The following is an 18,681-nucleotide window of genomic DNA, read 5'->3' on the forward strand; positions in this document are numbered from 1 at the left end:
TAAATACTCCGACAAATGAATTAACGTTTTTATTACTTTAGAAAATTCAAACGGGTTTGACATTTTATTTATACTTTTATCAACTTTTCTATAAAATCGAGAACCGAATGAGACATACAAAAATTAAAATAGACAATATCAATCTGTAGTAGTTTTTAAATTAGTCTTACATATATGTTTCTGGCCACCAAATAAAAACCGTTAAGTTGAGTCATACTTAACTAGTAAACATGTATCTAATTTTGATTAAAAAATTAAACATTCATATCTCTAACTTTTAATTTATTGAACTATTTAAAAATATAATTCCCGAAATTTGAAAGAGTAATGGTGTTCATTTGGCGAGGGGGAAGAACGTTTTTTAAAAATTGTTTTTTTTTAATTAGGTTTCATAATGAGAAACTGATTTATTGTTTTAAAAAAATATATTTGCAAATAAATAAAAAAAATATATATTATAATCAAAATTAATCAATGAAACGAACATAAAAAACCTTATCTCTTAAGTCGTCGGTATAATCGTTGACTTTGACTAAGTCTCTTCTATACCCATTTTTCTGATTATTTATTTTTAAAATCTTAAATAGGAAATATCAAGGGTTGTTTTGTAAATTTGCTATTTTGTTCTATTTTATTTTTTAATTAATGGTAATTTTATATTAAATAGAAATAATTAAAATTTCTTATAATAATAATTAATTTGTATGCCGGTTTTGACCAAACCAACTAAAAACCATTTGCATTCGTAATAAATTCATGCAATTATAATGATAAATTATTGAAAAAATAATTAAATATTTATTTGTAAAATAATAATTCAAAAATAGCTAGATTAGTATTTCTAATAAAAAAAATTATTTAATCTCCAATAATTATTTAATAAAAAACAGTTAAGTTTAATTAGATGTCAAGTTTCAAATATTTTAATTATATAATATTTAATTGAAATTCCTAAATATCCCGATGAATAAATTTTCGGGAGAAAACGACGTTTATAATTAAGTAGGAAGGATTGGTTAGCTAATTGATTCTCGTGTATAAGATAAAAATGACGGTATAAGTTGATATAAATTGGTTGAAATTAAATATTATAATTTTTACGACTATTGAATGGATTACGTCCCGCAATAATTAGAAGTCAAAGATTCAACCCAACTTTAGATACTAGTTGAAAATTTTCAAAACATAAATTATTTTTATACGCAACTGCGTCTTTTCTACCTTTGGCCACAACAACATCGTCGTATAGATCAACCATCAGGGTGTTGCTTGTGGGAGATTTTGTCGTTGTCGTCGTCATTAGGAAATGGTTGGGAGATCCCAGATGGGATTCATGCATACCATTGTTTTTGCAGTTCAGTCCGATTCAATGGTTCGGCTAAGTTGGTTTAGTTCAATTTTAAGGTCATTTTGCTTCGACTTTTCCTCGTTTTAAGCTAAAATTACTTCTCCTTCTCGTGTTTTAAAATGACGATTGCATGTGTTTAGCAATGATCTTAGTTCGTTTAGGACTTATTTAATTTATATATTTTAACTAGAAGCAAGATATTAAATTAGGATTTATGAGTTTAACGAAATCGACGTTTTTTTTTAAATCTTTTATTTAGGTAACTTTTCTATCAGTATTAACGATTATCAATATTTTTAAGGATAATTTCATAAAATTGAGACATTATTTTTGTAAACGACACATATATGTCTGTCAGAATTCAAATCCACTGTGTATGAGTGGAATACTATTTGTCCGCACAAATACAATGTTCAAATGGACATGAGATATATCCAAAGATGCCGTCTTCAACAAAGCAACTCTTTTTGTCAATTTCCACTTTATGATGACGTCAATCCATACAACACAACAATAATAATAATAATAATAATAATAATAATAATAATAATAATAATCAATTATCGATATTACGTATGACTAATGGATTGCATATTTATCCATATGTTAATATAATCTCGAGTTTGACGAGCTAGGCAATTGTGTCTACATCCGTCCAATTAGATAATCACGTATGAGATCCCACATTAGTTAGAGAGGAAAACGAAACGTTCGTTATAAGAATGTGAAAACCTCTTTTTAGTAGACATATTTTAAAATTGTGAGGCTGACGGCGATACGTAACGGGTCAAAATGGACAATATTTACTAGCAGTGAGCTTGGACTATTACAGCACGAGTTCAACCCACAGATTTGCTCGAAGAAAATTGAAAAGGGTATGCTTTAAATTCTAAGAATTTTCCCATAAGTGATGAATCATAGATAGAGATAGACAATAATGCAATATGAGGGGAAAAAAAGGTTTAAAGATGTGAACACACCCTTTTGCCATATTTGGTGGAGATGCCTTTTAGAAAGTTGGTAATAATAATATAGTATGGAGTGGTAGCCAAGTAAGCCTTGACTTGATCATTTAGTGGCATTTGTTTTGTATAGTAAGCATGTTGCCTTTTGTTTTTAATAATTCACAAATGAGAGAAGAATTTCAATACGTCCCTATTGATAATGATTTGGTTTTTTGTTCTTAGTTTTTAAAAATTATTGTAATATCTCGAAAAAAAAATTAATTTTGGCATCGTCGGTAGATTGTTTTATTAGAAGATCAGATTTCTCAAAGAAATCTGACTCTCCCTGTTCATTGACCCATCATTCAACCGATGCTCTAGGGTCATTGTTATCTTAAAGCCCTTGACTCAATTGTTCTTTGTTTATCATTACTCGAAAATTATCTGTTGGATATGACCCACGATCGAAATATAAGAAACAAGTAAAAGAAGCAAGAACAACTTAAGGGGAGAGATTCTTTGAATGGAAGAATTTTAAGCATTTATACTATTGTGACTAGAGCATACATTTGATGATGAGTATTTATAGTGGAGAAAGCCCTAACAACTTTTCTAAACTTTCTCCTCAAGTAAAAAACATTAACAATTTTTCTAATTAAATCACTCAATTTGGTCCAAAATGACAAATCTACTAAAGTTGCTCCATTAGCTAATAACTTATTTTATTAATTTCAGTTTATCGGCTCACAATCTCCCCTTGACTTTATTCAAGATTTTTCACTCCAACAACTCTTGCATCTTTGCGAACTTAATCTTTGCTAGGGCCTTGGTGAGAATATTCGCACTTTGCTCTCTAGTGCATATAAACTCTATAGCGATTTGTCTCTTCTCGACACACTCATGGATGAAGTGGAAACAAGTGTCAATGTGTTTGTTGCGTCCGCAAAATACCAAATTCTTCATCAATGCAATCGTAGATTTTTTGTCGACATAGAGAGTTACCGACTTTCAGTCACTTTGTTCAACAAATTTCTCGGCCACAATACTTGGCATGATGTCGCAGTTGCTACCATGAACTTGGCCTCATAGGAAGATAGTGTCACAGTTTGATGCTTCTGAGATTGCCATGAGATCAATTTATGTTGAGATAAAACGTCGTTCCTGCAGTACTTTTTTTATCGTCAATGCCTCCAGTTAAATCACTATCGAAAAAATCAATTAGTTCTTCAAGACATCACCCTCTTTGATACTTCAGCCCAGAACTTGTGGTTCGCTTCACATAGTAGAGAATGTGCTTAACCGCTTGATGATGCATCATAGCAGTCTTTTCCATGTACCTACTCACCATTCCAACAACATATGAAAGGTTCGAACGAGTATGAGTCAAGTACCATAGACTTTCGATGATGCACCTATACTCAGTGGAATTCACCAAGCTTCCTTTAGTATCTTTCGCGAGTTTTAACTTTGCTTCCATGAGATACTTAGTTGGGTTGCACTCTGCCATCTTAAATTGCTGCATCACCTGCTTAGCATAGGCCAATTGTTTTAGCGTGATGCAATTTTTCCTTTGGTCTACTTCAATACCGAGGTAGTACGTGAGTGACCCGAGATCAATCATCTCAAATTCTTTTATCATTTGGTGCTTGAACTCTTTGATGCCTTCCACATTTGTACCAATGACAATCAAGTCATCAACGTACACACCAACTATGAGTGTTTCATCTCCATTGTTTCTTGTATACACTGCTTGTTCTTGCGAACACTTCATGAATTTTAGAATCTTTAAGCTCTTATTTAGATGTATGTTCCAGCCCTCAATACTTGCAGTAAACTGTAGAGGGTCTTTGGCAACTTGTACGCTTTGTGCTCTTCGGGTTTGATGATGAAACCTTCCGGTTGGGCAACATATAATCCTTCTTGGAGGTCACCATTTAGGAACGTTGATTTGACATCTAAGTGATGCACCTTCTACCCGTGTTGAGCTGCGAGGGCAAGAATCAACTTTACAGTGTCCAATCTAGCCACTGGCGTGAAAACCTTCTCAAAATCAACTCCTTGACACTACACGTATCCCTTTGCCACGAGTCTTGCTTTATGCTTGATGAAATTTCTTTCACTATTCTTCTTCAACTTAAACACCCACTTCGAACTGACGGACTAGTCAATGCCCATATCTTGTTCTTCTCAATGGCTTTAATGTTAGATAAAACCTGATTTTTCCTTATTTAGATTCACACGATTACCTTCATTCTCCGTTTTACCATTTGACAAACACGTCGAATGGATTAACTAAGTTTTAGACCGCAATTTAGGAGGAAGTGGCACAGATTCAGTTGGCCACTCTCCGACCATTTTTAGGATAAGTTATATTTAAATAGGAAATCGGTTAGAATATTTTCACTGGTATCAGAGCCCGGTTGAAGCCATCGGTGTATATCATTACGGAGGAGCCAACCTATCAACAATCAAGTTGAATAGCTCAAGTGGCTAGAGTGTCGACCTAACAACACATAGGTCTCAGGTTCGAGTAGAAGAAAATGCAAAGTGCAAAAATAAACACATCATGGGGTCCAACTATAACGAGTGGACGGATCAAAAGGAGGATCCGACTGATGACGGGCCAGAGGGTCACCTGAGCAAAAATTGCTGGAGCAAGCTCAGGAACAAGGAGACAACCGAGGAGGACGAGCCGGCCCTTTTCATGGTGTGACTGCATTAGTTCTACCTGACGTCCTTAATCCCGAGGAAGAGCTCCCCAAATCCACAGAGGTAATCGACGACGGCATAACTGCTCTTGTGAGTGTCGAACCCGAGGAAGAGCTCCAATTGTGCATAATAAAGGCACCGGCTGGGGAAAAGAGATGAGCAGCAAGAGCACCGGCAATGGGTCCTCGACACGGGGGCAACAAACCATATGACTGGGGCCAAGTCTGCATTCTCCGAGCTTGACTCGGGGATTCGCGTGACGGTGAAACTCGGCGGCGGCTCTGTCGTTGAGATCGAAGGTCACGGCACCGTCCTGTTCGTCGGCAAGGGAGGCAATCATCACAAGCTGACCGACGTCGATAAGGCCGGCTGCCACATTTCCATCAAACGCGGGCTTACTTAGGATTCGTGATGATCGACGGCGGTTGCTCACACAAGTTCGGTGCACGGCAAACCGTCTTTACATCCTAAAGCTAGCGATAGAACAAGCCATAGGGCTTAAAACGGAGTTGAAACGAAATAAGGTAGATATACCACAGGTTTTAGGAGGAGATTGTTAGATAAAACCGGCACCGTCCTGTTCGTCGGCAAGGGAGGCAATCATCACAAGCTGACCGGCGTCTACTTCATCCCGAGACTCAAGGCTAATATTGTGAGCCTGGGTCAACTTGATAAGGCCGGCTGCCACATTTCCATCAAACGCGGGCTACTTAGGATCCGTGATGATCGACGGCGGTTGCTCACGCAGTTCGGTGCACGGCAAACCGCCTTTACATCCTAAAGCTGGCGATAGAGCAACCAGTCAACCTCTCGGCTAGGTACCGGACGATGGAAGACCTATTAGGAAGAGGTGAACCACCTGGACTGGCGGCACGCCAACTCGAAGAAGAGGCGGCCGAACAAGACGTGGAGTCTGGAGGACATGCCGCCAGGTACACCGAGCCATAGGGCTTAAAACGGAGTTGAAACGAAATAAGGTAGATATACCACAGGTTTGAGGAGGAGATTGTTAGATAAAACCGGCACCGTCCTGTTCGTCGGCAAGGGAGGCAATCATCACAAGCTGACCAGCGTCTACTTCATCCCGAGACTCAAGGCTAATATTGTGAGCCTGGGTCAACTTGATAAGGCCGGCTGCCACATTTCCATCAAACGCGGGCTACTTAGGATCCGTGATGATCCGGCGGTTGCTCACGCAAGTTCGGTGCACGGCAAACCGCCTTTACATCCTAAAGCTGGCGATAGAGCAACCAGTCAACCTCTCGGCTAGGTACCGGAAGATGGAAGACCTATTAGGAAGAGGTGAACCACCTAGACTGGCGGCACGCCAACTCGAAGAAGAGGCGGCCGAACAAGACGTGGAGTCTGGAGGACATGCCGCCAGGGACACCGAGCCATAGGGCTCAAAACGGAGTTGAAACGAAATAAGGTAGTCAAAATTTCATCATTCTCCCCCTCCTTATTTTATGCATTTTATTTTCCTTCTAACAACCTGTTGTCGACAATTTTCTCTCACCGAAAATAAAGAATTTCCGGGCCAATTATTTGAAATCCAACATTTAAGATCTTTTTCCATGACCTCCTACTATATCGTTTCAGTTGCTGCCTCATGATAAGTTTTTGGCTCCTCGACACTGTATCTACGTAACTCGTCGTTTCAATTGCTAACTCGTCGGGACCCAATTCTTCTTCAAGTGTATCTACATAAATTTCAGCAAGAGAACGAAACTTCTTTGGTCCATCCTCTGTTGTGGATCCTCCTCTGCTCTCGCATGAAATCTTTGTTCTAGAGGATTTATCACGACTTTCGGAGTCTCTAGTGATGACATGTGTGGACTTCTTGGTGTCGCTGTCGGTGTACATTTTAGGTCTATTGCGTCTCCTTCTTCTTCCAAGGTAGTGAACTCTGTAACAGGCTGCTTGGTATCGCCAATGCTGCACCAATCTCACTTCTTCTCTTTTTCGAATATGACATCTCTACTTACATGAATTTTCTCATCTTGTGAATCATACATCTGTGTGCTCTGGACTCATTCTCTACGTCAAAGCACACCATCTTTTGGCTTCTGTCATCAAGCTTTTTGATATATGATTTTGCAGTCTTAAAATGTGTTGTAACTGAAGACTCTTAGGTACTCGAAGTGAGTTGTCTTGCCGAACCATGCTTCGTAGGGAGTGCGAATGTCTAGCGCCTTTGTGGTAAACGGTTTAAAAGATAAACTGCATGTCATATTGCCTCACCCAGAAAGTCATGGAGACTTGCATGTTCTTGAGTAAGCTTCTTGCAGTGTTCATTATGGTGTGGTTTCTTCGTTCGACCACACCATTTTTTTGTGGAGGAGCGTACGGTGCAATGAGTTAACGCTTGATGCCTTCCTCATCACAAAACTTTCAGAAGTTCTGGGATAAGAACTCACGACCTCGTTCAATGCACAAGGTTTTTAGCTCGTGATCAGACCATTTTTAACAAGTCTTTTGAACTTCTTGAATGCACATAATGCCACTACTTTTTCTCTGAGCACCACATCCAACAGCTATAATCATCAACAAGTAAGAGAAAGTATGTTGTTACGAGCAATTGATGATGGGGTGATTGTGTAAGATCCCACATCAATTGGAGAGGATGTTGGGCCCCAAAGGCGAGTGGATTGTGAGATCCTACATTTGTTGGAGAAGGGATTAAACATTATTTATAAGAATATGAAAACCTCTCCCTAGCATACGCGTTTTAAAAATCTTGAGGACAAGCCCGAAATAGAAAGTCCAAAGAAGATAATATCTACTGGCAGTGGGCTTGGGGTATTACATGTTGAGCCACATAAATCTACATGAACCGGTTGCAATGGTCACTCAACCTGGAAATGGGTTTAAGCTGGAAACGACAATCTTGCTTGTTTGGAGACTAGAAAATTTTCACATAGCTAGTTCGGGTGTATGATTTTGGGTAGTCCAGTAGCCATTTTCTTCTCTCCTATCGTTTTGAGTGCCTAAAAGTTCAAGTGTCCAACTCTTGCATGTCATAGCCAAGCTGGGTCTGCGAGTGTCGTCAATAGAGAGAGAGGATGGCTGGTCTTCAATAGTAGTTTGTACATGCGGTTATGCAACCATTTTGACTTCATCTGTTGAACATCTGCTTCCTTCTTTCTTCCTCTGACCAAGACTAATAATATTACTCTTCAAGATTGAGATATAATATACCTTGGTCAGTAGACGTTGGTCGTCATTCTTGCACTAGAACAAGATGAATCCTTTTTCTTGGATCGGTACAATTGATCCATCACCAAACTTCACGTTTTCATAGGGGTTCTCATCAAACTTCTTGAACTTTCCTCAATCTCCAGTCATGTAGTTGGTTGCTCCACTGTCTAGGCACCACATGTTGGTCTCTACTCAGTTTTCTTCTTTTGTGAGAAGGTTCACCATAACCTTCTCTTAGTTAAGCATCAACATATTTGACGTCTTCTCAGCCAACATTAGTGTGGGCTCTTGATCCTGCGTGAGTGTGAGGTTTGTCTCCTCATCGCGCTTCTTCTTGTAGCACTCTACCACATAATGCTCATACTTTCCACAAAAGTAACACTTGATCATGCTATTGTCTTTCAAGGGGTTGGCATTGTTGTAAGGTACTTTCACGACCTCCTCTGCCACCACGTTCGCGACCATGTCCACGATCTCTATTTCCATTATTATGGTTGCGATGTCCTCTCGTACCTGAAAAAGAAGTGTCAGATGCATCATTCTTTTTCGTCCATGCGAGCCATCCTCATGTATGAGTAAGAGGTGTTTCTCCTCCTCTTTGTCTTCGTAGCCATGAAGTCCCTCCTCATGGACCTTAAGATGATCAACGACCTCCTATACCAACATATTCTTGAGCTCACCAAACTATTCGAGGGAGGTAACAATCTGCATGAATCTTGAAGGAACAACTCGAAGGAATTTCTTAACAATAGAGATCTCCTCCACCTTATCGCCTAACGAACGGATGCCACTGACGATCGTTGTCAACTTCATAGCAAAGTCGTCTATTGACTCATCGTCTTTTATGCGAATAGCCTTGGTTTGATCCAGTACACTTCATCGGCTCGATTCAATTTTCTTAGGCTGTTAGGATTATTTTGATTGGTACTAATTTTGTGTTTAATTTTAGAGTTTGACCGAAATTTTTGTGAAATATAAAGGAAAAAAGGAACAGGTTTGCAACTTGAAGCATTTTTGAGGTAATATTAGAGAAATTTTGTTAAACCTAATTTAATGTGCATGTGAATAAGTATGAAATGCTATTGTATGACACATGAATTATAGTTGTTACATAGATGAAAGCAGTGTTTGCAAACTTAATATCTACAAACTAAAACCAAATAACTATCCTATCCTCGTAATTGCTCTCATTTAAATGCAGTCTGTGAATTATTCATGTACTACTCATTTACTCAAGTGTCACACGTCTACCAGCTCCTATCTTACTTCATCCCCAAACAACACTTTATTGGAAGAGGTACCACTCTGATACCATTTGTAACATTTCATGTCACGACGATCAGGTGACAAGTACATATTTTGAGTCCTTATCCAAATTCTAAGCCTATCGTTACACATTATAGTTATTTAAAATGTATATACTATATTAATTATGAGAAAGTTATTGCTTAAATGATTATTTAAAAAATGTCCCAACAACTGTTTGAAATTAAATTATATTTTTAATTATGGGAAAATGTATTTTATTTCCTCTTTTGTAATTTATTATCATCTTCTGTCTTTAATGTTGTTTTCACCTGAATTCATATGAATTAGATAAAGGGGAAGAAAATGAGAGAATTTGAAAATGATGTTTATGGAACTTTCTCCCGAGCTACGACGATTATGACTTGAATACAATACCAAGATTTGAAAAACCTCTCGAAAATGAAGATGTCTAAAGAATTCTAGAGAAGAATGCGTGAGATTCTCTTGACTTAAAGATAATGTTCTTTAATATATCGAAATATAATATTTTACTTAAATTAGATTTAGGTATTATAAAATATTTGATATGTTCATTCAAAAAGGGGAATGAGAATCGAGGTACATGGTGTGTACAAAAATGTTGACTGCAAAATATGTGGATTCAACAGATGCCCCGGGTCGACATTCCTTTATGACTACTAAACTCCCAGCACTTCACCTCAACTAACACGGTCATGGACTTGAAAAAGAAAATATAGAAAGGAATAAGTATATAGATATAGCCCATAAACAAACTAGTTGTTGGCTCTCATCGCTGAGAAAATGTAGAAAGGAATAAGTATATAGATATAGCCCATATATAAACTCTTTGTAGGCTCTCATCGCATTTTTATCTAGCAGGTGACCACAGACTATCACTAGAATTTATGCATATCATTCTTGCTATGCACAAACTAAGGTAACTAGCTAGCCTTTGGAGTTGTGTCTGATGTCTGGAGTTGAGGCACTACCTCAAGAACATACTCACAACCAGTATGCCTCCACTATGATCAGTCATCTACTAATCACTCGAAAAAAAAGAAAGTGTAGAAGAGTAAGAATAAAATATACTTAGTAAGCAACCTTCTGTACGCTATCGAGTCATAGTGGCTCTTGAATAAGTCCTAGGGTAACTGTCATAGGTATGGAGGAGTCCTCTTGCTCTAAGAATGATCATACGTGTCTATCTAGTGAGCCCTCTTGCTCTAGTGGTGTCATACAACATCTACCTATTCTTAAATTAGTAAACTACTTGTCACATTGCCTTTTCAAGAACAGTAAATGCATATTCCTAGCACCCTCCTTGCGTTGGAACAGTCAACTACCTGCCTTAGGAACAATACCTGTCTATTCATCGTCTTTTCAAGTTAGATAGTAAACTGCATGTTCATATCACCCTCCTCGGATTGGAATAGTATAAGCCCATTACTCTCCACTAGATACAACTGGGTTGACTTAATAATGTACCTTCTATGACTCTTCGAGTCCCATGGGGTGATAACTGAATCTTGTGTACCAAGAAAACCCTAGCCCCTGTTGGTTAGTTCACAATTAGAGGTTGCACCCTAAACGTCCCTAAAAGGTACTTATTCAACCCAAACATGGTCTATGAGGCTCACAACTATAGTCTGGGACCAAAATAATGTAAAACAACCGTTCGTGGTCTAACATAATCATAACAAGCATTCTAAGGCACATAACATTAGTCCAAAGCATAAATGAGTATGAACTAAACCCTAAATCGTGTATATAATAAGATAAATAAGCATTATCATACTTAAAATGCTTAAGCAAGGGATAATAAATCAACCCAGGTTAGAATAAACATAGAAATACAATTAGAGATCTCAAATCATGTGCACATTAGCGGTAAAATCGAATAATGTACTAAATTATAAACTTTTCTATTTACGAGACTTAGCTATCATGAAACTATGTGAATTAGGCTCCTAAACATGTTTTCTAATCATTTATCCATGATCCTAATTGACTCCTACAAATATTTATTAAAACTTGCTATATATGGCTACTTACGTGTTCTTGTTTTACACTAAAAACACTCCTAACTTACTCCAATTCCTTTCAAATTTCACTAATATGTCTTATAACAAAAAAAAAAATTAGGAATGTCATTGAAATCATATCAAGAAACGAGCAACTAGAAGTCGAACGGGCAAGAAAATGCACCCCACATGCTGATTTACACGCTCAATGAAGCTCACCCACTCAGAGCTAGAATGAATGTTGCTACTAAAGTTAACACAGCAGGTCGCATCAGAAGGAATTTGTGAAGCTTTCATGGCCTCTCAGATTGAACCTCCTAATGATCCACTTAAATTCATAACCCACTTCTTCCATTTCGCTACCTCCAATTTCTCTACCCTTTTAGCTCAACTCATCGTGACCTCCACTCCTCCAAATCCGCCGCTGTCAACGCTTTGTCGTCTCCGGCCGAGTTTACCTCCGGTTTTCCATCCACACTCAGGATTTCAGGGCTCAATTCGGATGGAAAACCTGGCGGCCCCGCATTTGTAGGCCAGGTCTTCAGTATATGCGACCTTTCTGGGACTGGTCTTATGGCCGTCTCGACCCACTTCGACATTCCTTTCACTTCTAAAAGGTTCCCCTCCCATCTCTTGTCGTTAAGATTGACTGTAATTGTTTTTTCATTTGGGTTTGATAATTTATGTTGCTAGCGAGTTGATTGAAGCTAGGGTAACAACTGATTTTGCTAATGGGCAGCCAATCATGGCTGTTTATGTATACATTATATGAGAAGTACTGCTCACGGTTTAGTCAGTTTATGAATATGTAATTGGGGGGAACTGTTTATGTGATTCATTTTTTAATAGCTGAAGTGTTGAAGTTTATATGAGTATATAACTTGTGTTTTGTTTGTATTGTTCTGAGCGAAGTATCCGTTCAAGTGTCATATCTTATTTGTTGATTCCGTTCTCTTAGAACACCAGAGTGGCTTAAGAAGATGTTCTCAACCATTACTAAGAGTGAAAGAAATGGCCCCATGTTCCGCTTCTTTACTGATTTAGGCGATGCAAGTATGAACTCCTTAAATTTCTATGTTTATGCTACACTTTATCCTCATTCCTTTTGTAGTATTTATGTGATTTATGTATTTGCTTCTTAGTTACATATGTTAAATGATTGAATATTCCAAGTGCTGTGGTGGGGGCATGTCGTCTTGATTTAGCATATGAGCAGTTCAAGGTACTAAATTTAATATTGTTGGGTCAAGTCTATTGGGAGGAAAGTCCGACATTGACTAATTTAGGGAAGGATCATGGGTTTATATGTAAGGAAATACATCTCCATTGGTATGAGGCCTTTTGGGGAAGCCCAAAGCAAAGCCATGAGAGCTAACGCTCAAAGTGGACAATGTCATACCATTGTTATGCTTGGATTGTATTTCTCAACATTTATATGGAATAAGGTTCCCTCTTCTGCTTATCCCATAATCATCTTTAAGTAGTCTATATAGTTTTTGCATACTCTTTTTAGTGGTGGTATAGATAACTGTGAGAAGCAATGAAAATCTTCATTCAATTCTTTTCTAACCTTTGATGAACAAGGATGGTTTTATGGGTATGTAACGGCCCAAGCCCACCGCTAGCAGTTATTGTCCTCTTTGGGCTTTCCCTTTCGGGCTTCCCCTCAAGGTTTTGAAATGCGTCTATTAGGGAGGAATGCTTCGTTCCCCTCTCCAATCGATGTGGGATCGCACAACCCACCCCCTTGAGGTCCAGTGTCTTCACTGGCACTCTGCCTAATGCCTGGCTCGGATACCATTTGTAACAGCCCAAGCCCGCCACTAGTAGATATTGTCCTGTTTGGGCTTCCCCTCAAAGTTTTAAAACGTGTAGGTTAGGGAGAGGTTTCCACACCCTTATAAGGAATGCTTCATCCTCCTCTCCAACAGATGTGAGATCTCACATAAATGTAATGAAGGGATCTTTATTGAATATTTGGGTGGAAAGGAATTCTAGAATATTTAATGACATGTAAAGGCAGTTGGAGATTGGCTGATTTGGTGAAGACCTGTATTTCTTTTGCGTGTTCTTTGTTAACTTTTTCCGTAACTTTTCTACTTTTGAACAAAAAGATTACCTCTCTCTAACAATATTATGTCATCGGTTCATTTTGGAATTTTGTTCTTTGGAATCCATAACCATAAGGTACATTATTCAAACGGCAAGTAGCTGTACTAATCTGCTGAAGATTCACTATTTCATTTTGGGCATTGGCTTCCATGATCTAACTTCTAAAGTTATGTGTATTATGCAGGAAAAACGTCATCTATTTCAGTTCATTCCAAATGAGAAGCAAGTATGATTTTTCTTGACTGAATAAAAAAACTTCAATTAATACAAAATATCAATCTACCAGCTCGAATATCATGACAGTTAGTCGTGCCGTTAGCCCTTGTGTGCTTTCGTAATGTGTAGGTTAAAGCAGCAAACAAGCTTCTTAAATCCCTGTCTCAAAATGGTGGAATCAAAAAGATCGATGGCGTTCCTGTTTTCGGTGCCCATAACTTGAATATTGCAATAGCAACTACTGATGGGATAAAGTGGTATGTCATTTTCTCATGTTAGTTATGCAGTGTTTGCTACTTTGAGTAAATACGTTGTTGTAAAGGGTGGTTCTATACCATATCATAGTGTGTTTTCAAGAATCAAAAGGCTGTTGTTAGTATATTCTAATTTCTTTCTCGATATGCTCAATAATGTTATGAACTTGTGATACTCCTTACTTTTTTGATAAAAACATGCTCGATAATATTCTTGAAGAATCTGATGATCAGCATTTTCATGCTTTAATCCAAACTCGGCGTTTGCAGCGCCAGAGGGAGATAGTCGATGATAACTCAGCATCAGATGTTCTTGAAGAGATGAGTGATAGTATATTGGAGCCTCCAGTGGTAAGATAGTCGGATAGTTTTCATGTAAATTCTCTCGGTTTTCCCTTTTTCATTCTCTCTCCTTCTTGATATCGTTGAGATGAAGCATGTTGGTTAACAACCACAATACTCTCTTGATTTTTTCACTTGAATCTAATACTATTTGGCATTGAATTATTGCTAGTAACACAAATTGCCCTATTGTGTAAGGGTCTTTGTGGAAAAAGATACCTAAATCACATTCTTTGGAGATGCAACTTTTCGTGCTTTGTTTGGTAGACATTCGGTTTCTTGCTTGCTTGCCCATCATAGGGACATAAATGTTATGTTCGGGTAGCTCCCCTTTTGTCCGCCTTTTTGTGAGAAAGGTCGGTTTAAGCTGGAGTATGTACAATCATGTGGAACCTTTGGGGTGAAAGGAATAATAGAGTGTTTAGGGGCTTAGCTTCTTAGCAGGATAATTTTTATTCTCCCACTTTTTATACTCTATCTGGGTTCCGAACATATTATCCTCGGATCGATTATTAAGCCACAACTAACATGCGTCGTCTCACATTTTCTTCTCTAGTAGGTTCAAGAAGTGATGGATGAGATGGGCAATCCTGGAATACCTCTGAGTGTCATCTCTAAGGTTGCTGAAATGCAGCTTCTTTATACCGTCGATAAAGTCATTCTTGGAAATAGATGGTTACGTAAAGCTGTCGGTATGTGCTCAGGTTTTCAAAATTAGGTACATCTTACAATACCTTTGATGCTATTTATGTTCTATGTTTCAGGAGTGTAACTTCTCTCCTAAGAATCTCAGAGTCTGCTAAGCAGGCCGAAGAACTTCAGTATTATAGCTCATCACCCCTCAACATTCAAGATAATAGGCAAGCCAATCAAGAAATTAAGCAGCAATCCTTCAATCCTGTTAGAAATTTGTGGTCAAAACAGCTAAAGAGATGACATTCGTCACGAATGTACGAATCAAAACGTGCAGGCAAGTCCTTTTCCTCCCAAAATAACGATGGTTGGTGTCTCTACTGGTGAATCAGGGGACACGAGTAAAGCCAATTTAAAAAAGACAATGGAAGATTTGACTAGAGAACTAGAGAATATAGATCAGGGAAATCCTGCTAGTCCTAATGAGTACGAATTCAACAACGAAGTGCTCTGGTTCGGCACGGTGGGATCAGAGGTAATGATTAAAGGACCTTGTGAGCATCATGCATCTGAACGAACTACTCTTCTAACAACTCTCGTTTTCTCAGATGCTAGCGGTAGGCTTGGGCTCTTACAACTTGACCAAATGGATTCATAAGCGAGACAGGCTGCTGCTGCTCGTAAGTATTACAAATCTATTTCTCTGTTCTTTTCTTACATGGCTCCAAAACTGCAATGATAGTTTGTTTGTTCAATTCCAGTAGTGCCTGTCTGTTGATATGGAATTGGATTTGAAAGAATTGTGTGCTAAAGATTAGATATTGCTTCCTTTTTTGTGGCGAAGCCTTTACTGAAATTGCTATGTCCATGAGTTATGATGGCTTGTTCCAGTTTTGGTTAGAAATTGACGGTGTTGGATGAATTAAACAAGCAAAACTTTCCATAGTAAGGTAAGAACTGTTCTAAGAACAGGAAAAGGCAAAGCAATGATGGGTGAAGGAATTGGTAGTGGGTTTGCTTTGCTTTGTTTTGTTTGTGGTTTTAATGCATTTCTTGTCCTCTTCTTCCATAGTGTTGTGCACTTTCTTCCACATTATCAAGTGCTCATAGTTACTCACATAGACCCTCCTGAAAAAGATATTGCTATCATTTTATTTAAGCTTATGGGATACTTTTTCTTTTCTTTTGATATGATCTTAGAAGGAAATAGAATGATTTAGAAGGATGAGAGAGAGAAGGAGAGAGAAGTGGATGCCATGGATTTCCAACATGAAAAATATTTGGTCTTTTCGACATAATACCATCACTTCCAATCCCATTATCTTATGTTTATGAATGAACTTTAGGACTCCCTTTTCCATGACATCCACGTCGATTGGAAAGGGGAACGAAACATTCCTTATAAAGATGTGGAAACCTTTCCCCTACCAGATATGTTTTATAAGTGTGTGGAAACTTCTCCATAGCATACGTGTTTTAAAACCTTAAGGGAAAGAATGAAAGGGAAGGCTCAAAGATGACGGTGGGTTTGACTTGTTACAAATGGTATCAGAGCCAGGCACCGGGCGGAGTGTCAGCGAGGACGTTGGACCCCCTTGTCCCATATTGGTTGGAGAGGAGAACGAGACATTCCTTACAAGGTTGTGGAAACCTCTCCCTAATAGACGTGTTTTAAAACCTTGAGAGAAACCCCGAAAGGAAAAACTTAAAGAGAACAATATCTGATAGCAATGAGCTTGAGTTGTTACATTATCATTATAATTTCTATACTTTATGTTTTATTCGATCTAATCGGTATTGGTTTGACACTTTTTTAGGTAATACGTTTTCTTTATACACTCATTTATGACCTAAATGGGTCATATCCATCAAAGACATGCCATGTAATACTGCTATTAACTTTCCGTAACGCCAAATCATTGTTTAGATCCTACACTCGAATATAGTAGTTCCAAATGTTACGATATCCGTCCACTAAGGCATTAAAGGGACAAACCTATTTTAGTATAGTTGTAGTGCAAAAAGGAACATTTTATATCTAACATTAGTTGAGATGTCGAGTTAGTTGATATAGTCATTCGTATCTATCGAACATGATTAATTAAATATACTTTGTCGGATAGCTCGGATCAATCATTACAATGATTTGTCTTTTTGAAACGCGACAAACAACGATCTTCCCGTCTTTCTTAACACAATTTTGGTATAGATTAGGTAAGGTTGATGAGTTTAATATCCAATTTCATTTCTCCTAACCCTCTCCTTTTAAGTTCTTGTATTTAATTTGCCGCCGATATATTCAATATATTGAATGAAAATAATTACTATATTTAATGTTTAATCAATTATAAATCTATTTATTATTTTCTTGTAAAATAGACTTAATTTTAATTATATAATTAAATATTTTTCTTCCCGAACAATTCAAATTTCTAATCTCTCAGTGAATGGAACATATATTTTATTTAACAAAATTAAAATAGTATTAATTCATTCCATAATTGATATTCTATTATAGACGGAGAAATTACATCAATATATTTAAGTAATATGGTTTTTGGGCGAAGTTGGGTATAGAGAACTCTCCGGTTACGTGCTTCAACGATGAATTTATAACAAAAATGAACCAACCAAGAGTACAATGAGTCGACGAAGTGCAAGAAGCATGCGTCTTGAAGTGAGTCCAATTCCGCTCTATCTAAGGTCAATGAGTCTCGGTTATTTTCTGGGGATCCAATTTCTGTAACAGATCTAAAATTCTGAATGACAAATATGTAAGTCGGTTAAAAAGATATTCCTATTTTTTAAAGAAATTTAAATTTAAATTAGAAAGATAAAAATAAAAATTAAAAAAAAAAGGTGAAATAAAAAAATGATAAAGGGATGAAATCCCTTGCAACAAACTCTAAAAACAAACCCTATTAAAATTGACATTTGGGGAAAAAGAGTTTTCATTGCATTAATTAGTAACAATACAATGAAACATACCAAACAAAAACAATAATACATAAATTATTTATTAAAAAACAAACATCCAATATCCCTTGGGACCATAATATTTTAATTATTTAATAATCTAAATCATAATTTTAAATTTTAAATTTTAAATTCGCTAAATTAATAAAAATATCTTCTTTCTACTCTAAAAAATATCTTAGTTTTGGATATAAACTGATCTGTATTGTATTTTTTAACTTTTTTTTAATATTATTTAAAAAAATTATACATTCAATGGATTACCAGACACATGTATCTTACAAAATTGACAAGTTTTTGAAAGAAAACTGACGGTCGTACTTATTAAAATTCAAGAGTTTTGACTAACAATAAACTTAAAATAAAAATTATTTTACAAATTAATGGGTGAATTAGGAAAATTTTAAATTTTTAAAATTAAAAATTTATAATGAAAAATAATACAATAAACTAAAAAATTCTCAATTTTTTTTAAAAAATAGTGAAAATTAAAAAGATTCCTCACCTCACTCCACATTTATTAAAAGACCTTTTTTTTAATTATTATTTTTTTTAGTAAATTAAAAGAGAATCTTTAATTAAGAAGCCCATTTTTTACGGATCCAGATTCTCATCCCTACCATACACACATCAGTTTTTTTTTTTTTTTTTTTTTTTTT

At 36.9% G+C, this 18,681-nt stretch overlaps 1 protein-coding gene and 1 pseudogene across 1 annotated transcript; one reads left to right on the forward strand and one right to left on the reverse strand.

Moving 5' to 3' along the window:
- Window positions 1-3,526: 3,526 nt before the first annotated feature.
- Window positions 3,527-4,063, reverse strand: LOC111430238 (uncharacterized mitochondrial protein AtMg00810-like). The gene has a single exon (XM_023066405.1). It carries the CDS (start codon window positions 4,061-4,063, stop codon window positions 3,527-3,529), a length of 537 nt encoding a protein of 178 aa, XP_022922173.1.
- A 7,765-nt stretch (window positions 4,064-11,828) lies between these two features.
- On the forward strand, window positions 11,829-16,291 carry LOC111430240 (annotated as a pseudogene).
- Window positions 16,292-18,681: the final 2,390 nt, after the last annotated feature.

The sequence above is a fragment of the Cucurbita moschata genome, unplaced genomic scaffold (assembly GCF_002738365.1).
Source record: "Cucurbita moschata cultivar Rifu unplaced genomic scaffold, Cmos_1.0 Cmo_Scf00033, whole genome shotgun sequence".
Lineage (NCBI taxonomy): Eukaryota > Viridiplantae > Streptophyta > Magnoliopsida > Cucurbitales > Cucurbitaceae > Cucurbita > Cucurbita moschata.

Excerpts from the sequence above, each read along its gene's own strand:
- LOC111430238 (XM_023066405.1), bottom strand. The coding sequence starts at position 4,063 with ATGAAGTGTTCGCAAGAACAAGCAGTGTATACAAGAAACAATGGAGAT.